The sequence below is a fragment of the Orycteropus afer genome, unplaced genomic scaffold (assembly GCF_000298275.1).
Source record: "Orycteropus afer afer isolate SDZICR_OR568_19922 unplaced genomic scaffold, OryAfe1.0 scaffold00060, whole genome shotgun sequence".
NCBI classification, from domain to species: domain Eukaryota; kingdom Metazoa; phylum Chordata; class Mammalia; order Tubulidentata; family Orycteropodidae; genus Orycteropus; species Orycteropus afer.
In genome coordinates this window covers 3546262-3562406 of record NW_006921647.1, presented here as the reverse complement: position 1 = coordinate 3562406, position 16145 = coordinate 3546262, and the positions used below count along the sequence as shown (strand labels likewise).

General features: G+C 36.6%; 1 protein-coding gene across 1 annotated transcript in view; it reads left to right on the top strand.

The window, feature by feature from the left end:
* The first annotated feature begins 670 nt into the window (after window positions 1–670).
* Window positions 671–16145, top strand: part of CLVS1 (clavesin 1) — a 304398-nt gene continuing 288923 nt past the window's right edge. Inside the window, exon 1 of the mRNA XM_007939475.2 lies at window positions 671–1125. Coding sequence (XP_007937666.1) covers window positions 671–1125 — 455 coding nt within the window. The remainder of the gene's footprint in view (window positions 1126–16145) is intronic.

Here is a 16145-nt window from a genome sequence, read left to right as displayed (position 1 = left end):
AATAGTCCCTCCTTCGTATCATTAAGATGCAAGTGGCTGTCTTAAAATATATATATATATATATATATATATATATATATATCTGTGAAAGACACTTCTGTTTGAGAGAAGAAGCTAACAAGAACAATAAATTGTATGGCAGCCATAATTTCTCTGCCATCTTTAGGCCTGTGAATAGCCCCATAAAACATGCTGCAACAGAGAAGGATCTTCCTCTCTCCTTTCTATTTCTTAGGGTAATTAATAAAAGAACAATCTTGCTAACCAGACCATATACTATTATGTTAACTAGTCAATGTAACTATAAAGTTCTATGTTATACATTCAATTTGTCAATAATAAAATTATGCTAATTTGAAGGATAATTTAGCATTTATTCTCTGAACACCTAATCAGAACCGCAGCATAATACACTGCTTTGCCACCTAAGCTCCACTTAACTGACCTAGACTTGCTTTGTATCATCTGTTTTGTTTCTCTTGTGTGTATTTGTTTTGCAGTAAATGATGACCTCGGTTTTGCTTCTCTCTTGGATGGAAATTACCCCATAGGCCTGAATGTCCTACTCCTCTCCAGGGACAGAAAGAAGACCTCCTCTTTGTCTTTTTTTGGTGGCAGTCTTGTGAAAACACTGTTGAATGGGCCACAGATTCAGCAGACCATCAGGTGAATGGGACCAGTCTCTCTTCTTTCAAAATATCAGAAATTAAGCAGTTGGAAAGGAGATTTGGCCAAGATGACCCACCTACAGGCTGGACTCAGTCCAGAGACTATAGAGAAAGCTCGCCTGGAACTGAATGAGAATCCAGATGTTTTACATCAGGATATTCAGCAAGTCAGGGACATGATCATCACCAGACCTGACATTGGGTTTTTACGTACAGATGATGCCTTCATTCTGAGGTTTCTCCGAGCCAGGAAGTTTCACCAAGCAGATGCCTTTAGACTCCTGGCCCAGTACTTCCAGTACCGCCAGCTAAATCTGGACATGTTCAAAAACTTCAAGGCAGATGATCCTGGCATTAAGAGGGCTCTGATCGATGGGTTCCCTGGAGTGCTGGAAAACTGCGACCACTATGGCAGGAAGATCCTTCTGCTGTTTGCAGCCAATTGGGATCAGAGTAGGTAAATGTAGATAGTGTCTTTACTTGGCTTTCCTTTTCAATAAGCATAATCGCTGCATGTTTGGGTTAGATAATTTTTACAGGTTATGGGTTTCATTTATTTAAAAATTGTTCCATACACCACAAAGTAAGTCTAAAGGCCAGAAGCTTAGTGTCATTAAAAGGCAATTTCAGATTTGCAGCATGTTTTGGAACAATAGAATCATAGCACTGGAGTAGTAAGAAATGTTAGAAGTCATTATTCTCATGCTCAAAATGGGTCATCTATTTTAATGAAATGGAAAGCTGTTCTTTTAAAAGAACCATAACTTCTGTCTTAGTGTTCTCATCTTGAACAACAATAAAAATAGATTCTGTAGATGGCTTTAAATCAAGTGTTTTCAACACATAAAAATAACTTCTTGGATCTTCTACATGACTTTACTATCTTATATTTCTTCTGAGTGCAAGACCTTTCTATCCAAATGCATACTTGACATTTCTCCCTGAAAGTTTTATAAAGAACCCAAACTCAGTATGCCCCAAACGGAACGTGTTATCTTCCACACTATATCTTCTTTTCCATCCATCCAGTTTCTGAAAGTGGAAATCTGAGAGTCATCTTTGATTTCTCCCTGCCTTTTGTGCCTCACATCCAACTAATTGCCAAGCTCTGCCCTTTTCTTCTTAAATATCTCTCAGATCTCATCACTTTCTTTGCTCTCCATTGCTGTTTTCTTAGCACAGGTTCTCATCATTTCTCCCTTCACATTATCGAAACAGCCTCCTAACAAATTTCGGTCTCTGGTCTTGGGTCCTCTGAGTCAGTGTAGTGTACTCTGTAGCCAATGTGTCATTCACCTGGTTGAAATTTTCCAATGAATTTCAAAACTTTCAAAGCAAAGCAAGGCTTCATGGTTACCTTTCGCATCTCTTGCTCTGCTTTATCATCTTCCCTTCTTCATGTGTTCTGATCAACCCTGAGAGACAAAAAAAAAAAAAAAAAACTCACTGCCATTGAGTCGATTTGACTCGTAGAGACCCCTCCTTGGGTTTCCGAGGTGGTATCTCTAAAAAGTAGATTGCCCAATCTTCCTTCCGAGGAGTGGCTCGTGGGTTTGAACTGCCAGCCTTCTGGTTAGCAGTCAAATGCCTTAGGCACTAGACCACCAGAGCCCCTAGGGAGAGCTACAATAGAATTGAATAGTTGTGGTTTTCCACATATCTCTAAGCCTTTAAACTTGTTCCGTCAAATGCATGGAGGAGAGATCAACAGAGGAGAGATTAGCTGCCCACATTCCAACCTCAATCATCCCAGACACCATCTGCCTACTGATTCCGACTCATCTTCATGGTCCTTCAAGAGAATTATTTTCATCTGCAGAAGGGTCAGAACTTCTGCAATCATAGCTAATATATTTTTTAATACACTACATATTCTATTAAGAATATATATATATATATATATATATATATATATATAATCTCATTTAATGCACTTAAGAGCTTTGTATGATAGGTATTATTATTATCCCTATTTTATATTTGATGACACAGGCTTTGAGAAGTTAGATAATTCACTCAATGTCATACAGCTAGTGACATAGGGACTTGAGTCTCAGTAGTCTGACTTCAGAGACTTCAGTCTTATCCTGAAGATTGTCTTGATTGTCATTGTATGTTTACTTATGTACCCTTACTCCTCCTTCGAAGACTGAAAATTTTTTGAGGGCAGGAGCCTATGTCTTTTTTAAGTTTATGTCTTTGGCAAATGGTATATGACCTAATAAACATTGAAAGAGGAACAATGAATAGATCAATCTCTGAATTTCTGCTTTGAGCTATCACAGAGGTAGGATCATTGAATTTTTGTTTTGCTTGGGGAGACACAGGTTTAACTTTAAAAATACACCAAAGCACTCATGATGCCATTAAAAGGCATATGTAGGGTGCCCCTGTCTCTGTCTCAATTCACATCTCCTGTCAAAGATGATAATAGTGTATGACACTTAGAGATCACTGGCTATTTTCTAGTTGATAAGTTGAGGTAGGACAGTCTAACCCTGGGAAGGTATTTGAATGTTTCAACATTTCTGTGTAGAGATTGGGCAGATCTGCCCCTGGGGCTGGGTGCATGTCCATGTTTCTGCTCTGTTGGTTCATAAGCATTCATGATGAACCTCTCTTTGTATTGCTTTATGGTTAAAACATTTCTAGCCCTTTATATTCACTCATTCATCATTTGTGTACAAACTCAACAAACATTTATTGAGTATAGATTTTGTGCTGAGGCTTTTACTAAGGCATTGATGACTTTGATGAAACACATGATCCCTGCTAATGAACATTTTGTTACCCAACCTATTTTCTGGCAATGGTGTAAACATATAACCAACTAACTCTCATATATTGCAGGATAATGCCTCTTGACACACACACCTGTCTACATAAGATGACAGCGCTAAATTAGAGGAAACATGCTTCTCCTGAAAATGACACGTTAGCATCTGGGATTTTGAAATAGAAAAATTTTGATGATTCTGGAGAATAATCATGCTGACTTCATTTGTGCTTAGTTTTAAGTGTTCTAGAACCCCCATCTGCTAATACAGATGATGGCTAGAACACCAGTAAGTGGTGGTTTATACATAAAGAAATAAATCGTAGTAAAATATCTTATTTTGCATTGGAATGTGTCTTGTATATGTCTTAAAATATGCTGTTCAAAAATAATAATAAGCTAGCCTCCAAGGGAATAACCCAAATGCTTATGATGATGATAACCTTGAATAAGCTCCTTCACTTCAACTTTCCTCAGTTTCCTCCTGTGTAAAATAAGAAGCTTGAACTTGAACTATGTAATTCCTGAAATGTCTTCCATATCTAATGATTCATGAATGTGAAGCTCAATCAGCCTGATCCTATGAAGGGAAAGGGAGTTTAAAATTCACTTAATAGGGTTCCTAATTCACTAAGCTTTTTTTTTTTTAATCTCTCTTTTTTAAAAAAAATTTGTTTTACATTCAACACTTTGTATACATTCGATTTCATGCCCTTATTACCATCCCCAACCCTAATCCACTCTCCTCCCTTCCCTTCCTGTGATCCCCCATCCCTGTGCCTTTCTTACCTTTGCACTTCTGTCTGTTCAGCTTTCCCTCTATGTGAATGCTGCCCCTCTGGTGCCCCATGGCTGATGGCTCCAAGGGGTGTATCTCCATAGAGTAGGTGGGTGCATCACCCTGGGTTGAATGTTCTGCATGTAAGTCTTTCTGTTGTTGGGCTGAGAGACAGTCCTTGGGGGTGAGTCCCATCCCAGGCCCAAAGGGTATCCCAGGGCTGTAGTCTTTAGGGTCCCACCAGACTCCATCTGCCCAGTAATTCTGGTCATTATTGTGTTTTTGAATTTTGTTCCATGTTTTTTCTTCAACTCTATGCAGGATCTCCAGTTTTGATTCCTTCCTGAGTGGTTGGCATTAGTAGCTACCCACCATCTAGTTCTTCTGATCTTGAGGTCCATCATATCCTTGAACTAATTGTTTCCAAATGCCCTTGATTTCTACACTTTTCTTCGCTTCAGATGAAAGGAGACCATTAGTTGCATCTCGGATGGCCACTCGAAAGCTTTTAAGACCCCAGTCGCTACTCGCCAAAGTAGGTTGTGGAACAAGATTTTTATGTACTATGTTGTGCCAATTGAGCTTGGTGTGCCCCAATACTATGGTCCTGAGTTGGCAGACCCAAGGTGTTTGGTTGTCTCTGAGAGATTACTCTGTCTTTTGTTGCTTCTACAATTATTGCGGTTATTTTGTATCACTAGTGTCTATGCAAGATTATCTTCAGCTAAATCTATCATTGGTCTAGGATACATTCCTGCTCACCAACCCCCATCTGATCTTCTCAGGTGTCTATGCATTTATCTGTAGCCTGGTGTTTGATGTTAGTGGTAATGCAGTATTGTGCATATATTAGTATTTGCCTCTGTTGTTTATATCTTATGTGCATATTTTGGTGTTCTTCCTTTCCCCAATATTATCATGCTGGTCAGACACTTTCTTTAGCGTCCCTCTCCTTACACAAATCAACATGTGGCCCCTGACTACTCTAAAATTTTCCCTTCCCTTCTTTCCCATCTCTGGTAACCTACAAAGTAAGTTCCCTTCCCTAAGCAAACCCTTCCTGACTTTTTACAGTAATGGGCTCATACAATATTTGTCCCTTTGTAATTATTTCACTCAGCATAATATCCTCCAGATTCATTTACATTGTGAGATGATTCATGTAGTCTTCATTATTATTTAATGTAGCATACTAATCCATTGTGTGCATGTTCCATAATTTGGTTATCCATTCATCTGTTGATGGGCGTTTAGGTTGTTTCTATCTCTCTGCTATAGTAAATTGTGCTGTGATGAATGTGGGTGTACATATGTCTGTTAGTGTCCTATCTCTCACCTCTTTAGGATTTATTCCTAGTAATGGAATTGCTGAATCAAATGGTGTTTCTCTTTTCAGTTTTTTTAAGAAAACGCCATATCGTTTTCCACAATGGTTGTATCATTTTGCAGTCCACCAGTAGTGTATGAGAGTTCCAATCTCTCCACAACCTCACCAGCATATGTTTTGTTGAACTTCACTATTATTGCTGGGATGAGATGATATCTCATTGTTGTTTTGACTTGCATCTCTCCAATGGCTAATGATCGTGAGCATTTCCTCATGTGTTTGTTGGCTGCCAATATATCCTCTTTAGTGAAGTGTCTGTTCATGTCCATTGCTCATTTTTGAATTGGATTGTTTGTCTTTTTGGTGTTGAGGTGTTGAGGTGTTCCATAAATTTTGGAGATAGGTCATTTGTCAGATATGTCATAGGCAAATATTTTCTCCCAATCTGTAGGTTCTCATTTTACCCTTTTGAAGACGCCTTTTGATGAGCATAAGAATTTAATATTCAAAAAGTCCCAGTCATCTAGCTTCTCTTCCACTGCCTGGATGGGCATTTTGGGTTATGCCTGATAGTCTATTTATGCCATAAATTAGGGTGCCTGGATTTTATCTTTGATGAACTTTATAGTTTTGGGTTTTACATTTAAGTCTTTGATCCAACTTGAGTTTGTTTTTGTGTATGGGGTGAGGTATGAGTTTTGTTTCATTTTTCTGCAGGTGGATATCCAATTTTCCCAGCACCATTTGTTGAAGAGGCTATCTCTTTTCCATTTAATGGGTTTTGGTCCTTTGTCAAAGATGAGCTGTCCATAGATGGATGGGACTATGTCTGGGTTTTTTATTCCATTCCATTGGTCTATCTGTCTATCATTGTACAAATACCACACTGTTTTAACTACTGTGGCTGTATAGTAGGTTTTGAGAGTGTGAGACCTCCCACTTTGTTCTCCTACTTCAGTAGTGCTTTGCTTATCCAAGGTCTTTTTCCTTTCCATATAAAGCTAATAGGTGGCTTTGCCATGTCCTTAAAAAATGTTGGTATCTGGATCGGGATTGCATTGAATGTGTAGATTGCTTTGAATATTGCTTTTCATAATATTCAGGCTCCCTATCCGTGAACAAGGCAGGTTCTTCCATTAATGTAGATCCCTTGTAGTTTCTTGTACTAGTGTTTTATAGTTTGCTTTGTTTAGGTCTTTGTTTAGGTCTTTTGTGTCTCTGGTGAGATTTATTCCTGAGTATTTTATATTTGTGGTAGCTATTGTAAATGGTATTGTTTTCCTTTTCAGGGACCTCTTTGTTGATATAGAGGAATCCAACTGATTTTTGTACATTGACCTTGTATCCTGTCACTTTGCTGAACCTCTCTATTAGTTCCAGTGATTTTCTTTACTGAGTCTCTTGGGTTTTCTAGGTATAGAATCGTCATCTGCAAATAGAGATAGATTTACTTCCTCTTTTCCAATTTAGATGTCTTTTATTTCTCTTGTCTTACTGACCTGGCTAGGATTTCCAACATAATTTTAAATATCAGTAGTGATAGAGGGCATGCTTGTCTGGTTCCCATTTGCAAGGGGAATGTTTTCAGTCTTTCTCAATTAACAATAATGTTGGCTGTTGGCTGTTGGCTTTGCTTATATGCCCTTTATTATGTTGAGGAATTTCCCTTCTATACCAATTTTGCTGAGAGTTCAGAACAGGAACAGGTGTTGGATTTTATTGAATGCATTTTCTGCATTGATTGATATGGTCATATGTTTCTTCTTTTTTGTTTTGTTTATGTGGTGGATTACATTGATTGTTTTTCTGATGTTGAACCATCCTTGCACAGCAAGTATGAATCTCACTTGGTCATGATGTATTATTATTATTATTATTATTATTTTAGTTGGATTCTGTTGGCTAGGATTTTGTTGAAGATTTTTGTGTCTATATTCCTGAGGGATATTGGTCTGTAGTTTTCCTTTTTAGTGGTGTCTTTCCTTAATTTTAGTGTCAGTGTTATGCTTGCTTCATAAAATGAATTTGGGAGTATTCTATCTTTTTCTATGTTCTGGAATAGTTTGAGTAGTATAAGTGTCAACTCTTCCCTGAACGTTTGGTAAAAAGCCATTTAGGCCAGGACTTTTTCTTGTGGGAAGTTTTTTTTTCTGATCTACTCAATTTCTTCTTTCATTATGGGTCTGTTCAAGTCTTCTATCTCTGACTGGGATAGTTTAGGTAGGCCTTGTGTTTCTAAAAACTTGTCTATCTCTTCTACATTCTCAAATCTGTTGGAGTACGGCTCTTCATAATATTGTCGCTATCTTTTTTATTTCAGTAGGTTCTGTTGTGATGTTGCCCTTTTTGTTTATTATTCTTGTTATTTGCATCTTTTCTTTTGTTAGATTTGCTGTGATTTGTCAATTTTATTAATCTTTTGAAGAACCAGCATCTTGTTTTGTTGATTTTCTTTCTTTTTTTCTGTTTCATTTATTTCTGCTCTGATCTCTATTATTTCCTTATTTCTGGATACTGTAGATTTCTTTGGTTGCTCTTTTTCTGATTGTTGGAGTTATTAAGTTACAGTGTTGACTTTGCTTCTTTCCTCTTTATTGGTGTATGATTTTTTTTTTTTTTTTTGCTATAAATTGGCCTCTGAGTACCACTTTCACTGTTTCCCATAGGTTTTGGTAAGATGTATCTACATTCTCATTTGTTTCTAGGAATTTTTTTATTTTACACTTTACCTCTTCTGTTACCTGGTAGTTTTTGAGCAATGTATTATTCAATTTCCATGTTTGATATTTTTTCTTTGATTTTCCTATTGTTGATTTCTAACCTTTTACCATTGTGGTCCTAGAAGGTGCTTTGTAGTATTTCAATGATTTTTGAATTTATTGAGACTTGTTTTATGTCCTAACATATGGTCTGTTCTGGAGAATGATCCATGTGCACTGGAGAAGAATGTGAATTGTGCTTTTGTTGGGTTGAGTGCTCTGTATATGTCTATGATGTCGAGTTGGTTGATTGTGCTGTTGAGTTCTTCTGTATCTTTGTTGAGTTTTTTTCTAGTTGATCTGTCTCTCCTTGAAAGTATGTTAAAGTCTCCTACTGAGTAGGAGCTCTGGTAACATAGTGCTTAAGGCACTTGACTGCTAACCAGAAGGCTGGCAGTTCAAATCCACCAGCCACTCCTCAGAAGGAAGCCTGGGCAATCTACTTCCGTAGTGATACTGCCTCAGCAATCCAAGGAGGGGTCTCTATGAGTTGGGGCTGACTCGATGGCACATAACAACAACAACAAACTATTGTAGAGCTGTCTGTGTTTTCTTTCAATTCAGTTAATATTTGCTTCACACATTTTGGAGCACTTTCATTGAGTGCATAGATATTTATTATACTAATGTCTTCTTGGTCAATTGACACTTTTAGCATCATATAGCATTCTTTGTCTAGTATGCTGTTTTTCAGCTTGAAGTCTAGTTTATCAGAAATTAATATTGCCACTCATGCTCTTTTTTGGTTACCATTAGCTTGGTATATTTTTTTCCAATTTGTTTTTATTTTTGCATCTAAGGTGGGTCTCTTGTAGGCAGCATATCATTGGTCTTCTTTTTTTATCCAATCTGCCACTCTCTTTCTCTTGACTGGTGCATTTAGTCCAATCACATTGAGTATAATTAGTGATAGGTATGAATTTATTGCTGTCATTTTATTGTATTGTTGTTGTTGTTGTGCTGTTGGTGTTTTCCTTGGTCCAAATATTTTTCTGCACTGAGTTCATTTTGTTATCGAGTGTTTCTTCTCTTTTCTTCTTTATTGTTGGTTTTGTGCTTACTAAGCCCATTGTTTTTTTTCTTCTTTCTGGGTTTGCTTTCTAATTTTTTTAGTGGTTACCCTGAAGTGAATTCTTGTCTCCTTAATTGTGGAACAGTCTGTTCTATAAAGACATTGTGCTGTCTTCTTCTCCATTTGGAAGTTTTGTAATTCACTAAACTTTTTGAAGTAAATTCTCTCTCCCTTCACAAAAACTGGGTCGTGAGGCTTTTTTTCCCCCCTAATGAAGTACTAGTAGTTGTTCTAGACCATTTTGGTTTTAACAAGAATGTGGTAATGATAATGCTACCACATTGACAATCAAAGATGACTAGAAGCAAAAACCTCAGTTATATGACCTGGGTCAAGCAATCTCTCTTAGCCTTAGTTTACACAACTGTAAAGGGTGGATATCTATCTAAAGGTGTAGTTGTTAAGTTTGAAACAATTTCACTCATTTAAGGAACATGTTGTCATTGTTATATCTCATTGTTTTTAGCACATGGTCAACTCTAAATAATCTTAGCTTCTAAAATGACTAGTAGTATTCTTATAAAACACTCCACTGCACAAATAATAGAACACAGACGGTAAGTCAATTAAAAACAGAGATAGGAATACAATATTTGAAAATGGAAGTGAAGTGATAAGTTATTCTTCCCACATGCCTGTCCTAAGTGCTTCCTGGCTTTCTCTCCAAGCATGGTTCCTGTCACACAAACCCAGTAGGGATGGCGCCTGCATTGCCTGGCAGAGTTGCCACAGCTCTGGAATGTAATGAGTTCATTCTCAATGGTGGCCTGAGATGACCGTGAAGTGATTTGAAGGTCTCATATGAAAGGTTTACTGAGATTGAAATCGTTATTAATATTTATTAAAATTATGTAAACCTCATTCATCTAAACTCAGACACTATGAAGCAAAAGCACAGAGCAGCGAGCAGTGGGAAGCACTTACCTTGCAAATGCATGTGTTTAGGTTGCAGTGCATGTGGGGCTGAGGCACAAGTAACCTTGGACTGCCCAACCACAAGCTGGCCTTCCTCAAGAATGAGGCTAGCTGTACTTGCTGCGGCTTCCAAGCTTAACTGAAAGGAGTTAGATCAGACTCATATATTCATTTATAAAATGAAACTGCATTTTCTGAGTCAGCAGAGTGTGCATTTTAGCCCAAGAGCATGGTATGTGATGGAGAACTAAGGGGACACTATCACTCAATGCCAACTTTGATCTTTCTCATCTAAACTCATATTGTCATTGGCAGGAATTCAGAAAATGCCCCCTTAAAATCTGATGAAAATGATATTCATTTTTAGCTGTTTCTTACTTGCAGTCTCATATCTGGCAATAATGTCTGATTTTCCTGAGCGTGCAGGTGCTCAGTTGAAAAAAAGAAGTTAAACTTTGTCAAATAATTTTTTAATTTTTTTTTTTTTTTTACTTTTGTTGTGGTGAAAACACAAACAAGATATTCGCCAACATAACAACTTCCACATTTACTGCTCAGGGACACTGATAACATTTTTCATGTTGTGGTACCATTATCGCTATCCTTTTCCAAAACATTCCACCATGATTAGGATAAACTCAATGCCCTGCAAACAAAAGCTTCCCCTTTTTCCCTCCTTCCTGCCCCTAAAAACCAATAATAATCTTTGTCTCTCTCTCTCTCTCTCTAGAATGACTAGTAATATTCTAGAATGACTAGTAGTATTCTTATAAAATATATACATATATATTGTTGTTGTTGTTGTTGTTATGTGCTGTTGAGTCAGACCCAACTCATAGCAACCCCTCCTTGGGTTTCGGAGGCAGTATCACTACGGAAGTAGATTGCCCCATCCACCCCCTATCTAGGAATCTCATCCCCCCCCCTTTTCTGGTAACCAACACAGAAAACTTTCCTTTCCTTCCACATAAAAACTTTTCCTTAAATTTTTACAATAGTGGACTAATACAATATTTGTCTTTCTGTGAATGACTTAATTTTACTCAGCATAATGTCTTCCAAGTTCATCCATGTTATGTTATGTTTTGCAGATTCTACATTATTCTTTAGGGTTGCATAGTATTCCATTCTGTATATATACCACAGTTTGTTTATCCATTCCTCAGTTGATGGGCACTTAGGTTGTTCCCATATCTTTGCTATTGTGAAGTGTTCTGCAATGAACCTGGGTATGCATATATCTATTCATGTCCTGCCTCTCACTTTAGGATATATACTTAGTAATGGGATTGCTAGATCGAAAGGTATTTCTATTTCCAATTTTTTAAGGAATCACCATACCAGTTTCCACAGTGGTTGTATCATTTTACAGTCCCACCAGCAGTGTGTGGGAGTCCCAAACTCTCCACATCCTTGCCAGCGTTTGTTATTTTCTGTCTTGTTGAACTCTGCTATTAATGCTGGGATGAGATGGTATCTCATTGTAGTTTGGATTTGTAGCTCTCTAATGGCTAATGCATAGTGCCTAAAGCACTTGACTGCTAACCAGAAGGCTGGTGGTTCAAATCCACCAGCCACTCCTCGGAAGGAAGGTTGGGCAATCTACTTCCGTAGTGATACCACCTCGGAAAGCCAAGGAGGGGTCGCTATGAGTCGGGTCTGACTCGACAGTACATAACAACAACAACAATGGCTAATGAGTGTGAATATTTCTTCATATGTTTACTAGTTGCCTGAATATCTTCTTTGGTGAAGTGTCTATTCACATCTCTGCCCATTTTTTAATTGGCTTTTTTGTCTTTTTATATTGAGGTGTTGGAGTTTTCTGTAAATTTTAGAGATAAGTCCTTTGTCCAATAAGTCACTGCTGAATATTTGTTCCCTTTCTGTAGATTGTCTTTTTACTCTTTTGATGCACATAAAAATTTAAGCTTTAGAAGGTCCCAATCATCTAGTTTATCTTCTACTGTTTGTGCATCTTGGGTTATGCTTGATATTCTATTTATGCCATAAATCAAGACCCCTAAGTTTGCCCCTATTTTTTCTTTAGTGAACTTTATAGATTTAGGTTTCATTTTTAAGTCTTTGATCCATCTGGAGTTCATTTTTGTGTATGGTGTGAGGTATGGATCTTGTTTCATTTTTCTGCAAATGGATATCCAGTTTTGGCAGCACCATTTGTGAAAGAGACTATCCCTTATCCATTTAATAGATTTCAGCCTTCTGCCAAAGATCAGCTGACCATAGGTTAATGGACAGATTTCTGAGTTCTCAATTCTGCTCCACTGGTCTATGTGCCTGTCATTGTACCAATACCAAGCTGTTTTGATGACTGTGGCTGCGTTGTAGGTTTTGACATCTGGGAGTGTGAGACCTCCTACTTTGTTCTTATTCTTCAGTAGTGCTTTGCTTATCTGTGGTCTTTTTCCTTTCGATATTAAATTCACTCACTCAGTCACTGCCTTTAAGTCAGATCCGACTCACAGTGACCCCTTCTTGGGTTTCTGAGGTGGTATCACTACGGAATTAGATTATCCAATCTTCCTTCCAAGGAGTGGCTGGTGGGTTTGAACCACCATCCTTCTGGTTAGCAGTCAAATGTGACTGGTTTTTCCATGTCTTTAGAGAATGTTAATAGAATCTGGATTAGGTTTGTACGGAATGTTAGATTGCTTTGAGTGGTATTAATATTTTCACAATGTTCAGTCTTCCTATCCATGAACATGGTTTGTTCTTCTATTTATGTAGATCACTTATAGTTTCTTACAGTAGTGTTTTGTAGTTTTCTTTGTATAGGTCTTTTGTGTTCCAGATGAGATTTATTCCCAAGCATTTTATTTTTTTTTGGTAGCCATTGTAAATGGTATTGATTTCCTTATTTCCACTTCAGAGACATCTTTGCTGGTGTAGAGGAGTCTAATTGATTCTTGTATATTTTTTATTGATCTTTTATCCTGTCACTATGCTAAATCTCTCAATTAGTTCCAGGAGTTTTCTTGCTGAGTCTCTTGGGTTTTCTTTCTCTATATAGGACATTGCATCCACAAATAGGTATGGTTTTAGTTCTTCCTCACAAATTTAAATGCCTTTGATTTCCCTTTCTTGCCTTATGGCCCTGGGTAGGACTTGCAGTACAATGTTGAATAGAAGTGGTGATAGAGGGCATTGTTGTCTGATTCCTGTTGACAAGAGGAATGGTTTCAGTCTCTCTCTATTGAGAATAATGTTAGCTGTTAGTTTTGCATATATGCCCTTTATTATGTTGAGGAACTTTACTTCTGTTCCTATTTTTCTGAGAGTTCTTTATCAGGAATAGGGATTGAATTTTATCAAATCCCTTTTCTGCATCTATTGATATGATCATATGATTCTTTCCCTTTATTTTAGTAATGTGATGGATTACATTGATTGCTTTTCTAATGTTGAACCATCCTTGCATACTTGGTATGAATCTCACTTGGTCATGATCTATTATTTATTTTTGATTTTTTATTCTGCTTTATTTATTTCTGCTTGAATCTTTATTATTTCATTTCTTCTTGTGACTGTAGCCTTCTTTGTTGCTCTTTCTTTAAATTGTTGGTAGTGGTGTGTTAAGGTGTTGATTTTGGCTCTTTCTTCCTTTTTGATATGTGCATCTATTGCTATAAATTGCCCTCTGATCACTCCTTTTACTGTGTAACAAAGATTTTAGTATGTTGTGTTTTCATTCTCATTTGATTCAAGGAATATTTTAATTTCATTTTTTATTTCTTCTATTACCCAGTCATTTCTGAGGAGGATGTTATTCAGTTACCATGAATTTGCTCTTTTTCCATTAGTCTTTCTAGTGTTGATTTCTAATTTTATAGTGTTGTGATCTGATAAAATGCTTTGCAGTATTTCAGTGTTTTAAAATGTATTGAGGCTTTCTTTGTGGCCTAACATATGGTCAATCCTGGAGAATGCTTCAAAAGTGCTGGAAAAGAATGTATATTGTGCTGTTGCTGGGTGAAGTGCTCTGTAAATAACTATAAAGTCAAGTCCTTGAATCATACTGTTTAGTTCTTCTGAATCTTTGTTGAGTATCTTTGCAGATGTTGTATCCTTTATTGAAAATAGTGAATTAAAGTCTCCTACTATTACTGTGGAGTCATCTATTTGTCTTTTCCATTCTGTTGAAGTCTGCTTTATGTATTTTGGGGGTCTTTCATTGGGTGCATAGATATTTATTTTGGTGATGTCCCCTTGTCCAAGTGTTTTTTTAGTCATTTTATAATGTTCTTTCTTGTCTTTTATGGTCATTCCTGTCTTAAAATCTATTTTATCAGATATTAATATTGCCACTCCTGCTCTCTTTTGGTTGCCATTTGCTTTGTTTATCTTTTCCAATCTTTGATTTTTAATTTATTTTTGTCTTTGTGCCTAAGGTGAGTCTCATGTAGACAGCATATTGATGGGTCATGTTTTCTTATCCAGACTGCAATTCTCCGTCTCAGGAGTGGTGCGTTTAATCCATTTACATTCAATGTAGTTATCAACTAGTATGGATTTATTCATATCATTTTGTTATGTTTTTTTTTTTTGTGTGTGTGTGTGTGTGTGTGTGTGGTGTTGCTAATTTCTTTGTTCCACATAATTTTCTGTGCTAAGCTCATTTTGTTTATGAGCCATGTTACCATTTCCCTCATTGCTATTGTTTTACTATTTGCTCAATATTTGTGCTTCTCCATTTTTTCATTTTGATGCAGAGGTTTATTATTTTTCTTTGCAGTTATGTAATTTATATTTTTCCCCCAAATTTAAAACAGTTTGTTCTATTTCACAATTGTCTTGACTTCCTCACAATTTAGAAGTCCTGTGATTGTACTATTTATACCCTCTCTTTGGTTTGTTATTGTCCTCAATTAGTAACTGATGTCTCTGGTTCTCTGTTTACAGTTTTGTAAGCTTATTTTACTTTGGATACTTCTATAACTGGGTTGGTTTCTGGGTTATGTCATCATGTGTGTTCATCATCAGTTGTCATTTTCTGTTTTTACTTCTCTATCTGAAGGACTCCCTTTAGCATCTTTTGTAAAGTTGGTCTAGTTTTAACAAATTCCCTTAATTTCTGCTTATCTGGAAATCTCTTTATTTCACCTTCATATTTGATAGACAGTTTTGCTGGGTATATAATTCGTGGTTGGATATTTTTTTTCGTTCAATATTTTATATATATCAAAATGCTGTCTTCTTGCCTGCATGGTTTCTGCTGAGAAGTAAGAGCTTAGTCTTATTAGTTGCCATTTTTGGTTAACTTTTTGTTTTTCTCATGCTGCTTTCAGGATTCTTTCTTTGTCTTTGGTTTTGGTGAGTCTGATGATGATGTATCTTGGTGTTTTACTTTTGAGGTCTATCCTATTTTGGGTTTGTTAAACATCTTGCATAGATATATTCTCATCTTTCAACATATAGGGAAATTCTCTCCCAACAAATCTTTGACAATTTTCTCTGTGGTTTTATCTGTCTCTTCCTGTTCTGGAATTCTGATTACACATAGGTTATTTATTTTGATGGTATCCCACACGAATCTTAGGATTTCTTCATTATGTTTTGATCTTTTGTCTGACTGATTCCTTAACAAAGTAGTATTGAGGTATTTGTCTTCAGTCTCATTAATTCTGTCTTCCATTGATTCGCTTCTACTCTTTTGTCCATTCAATGTGTTATCTATTTCTGAAATCTTAGGATTAATCATCTGGATTTCTGTTTGTTGGTTTTGGGTCATTTCTAATTTTTTGTTTATTTTTTCAATTTGTTCTTGTATTGTTTTTCTAAATTGTTCTTGAGTTTTGTCTGTGTTTTCCTTATTTATTTATTTATTTATTT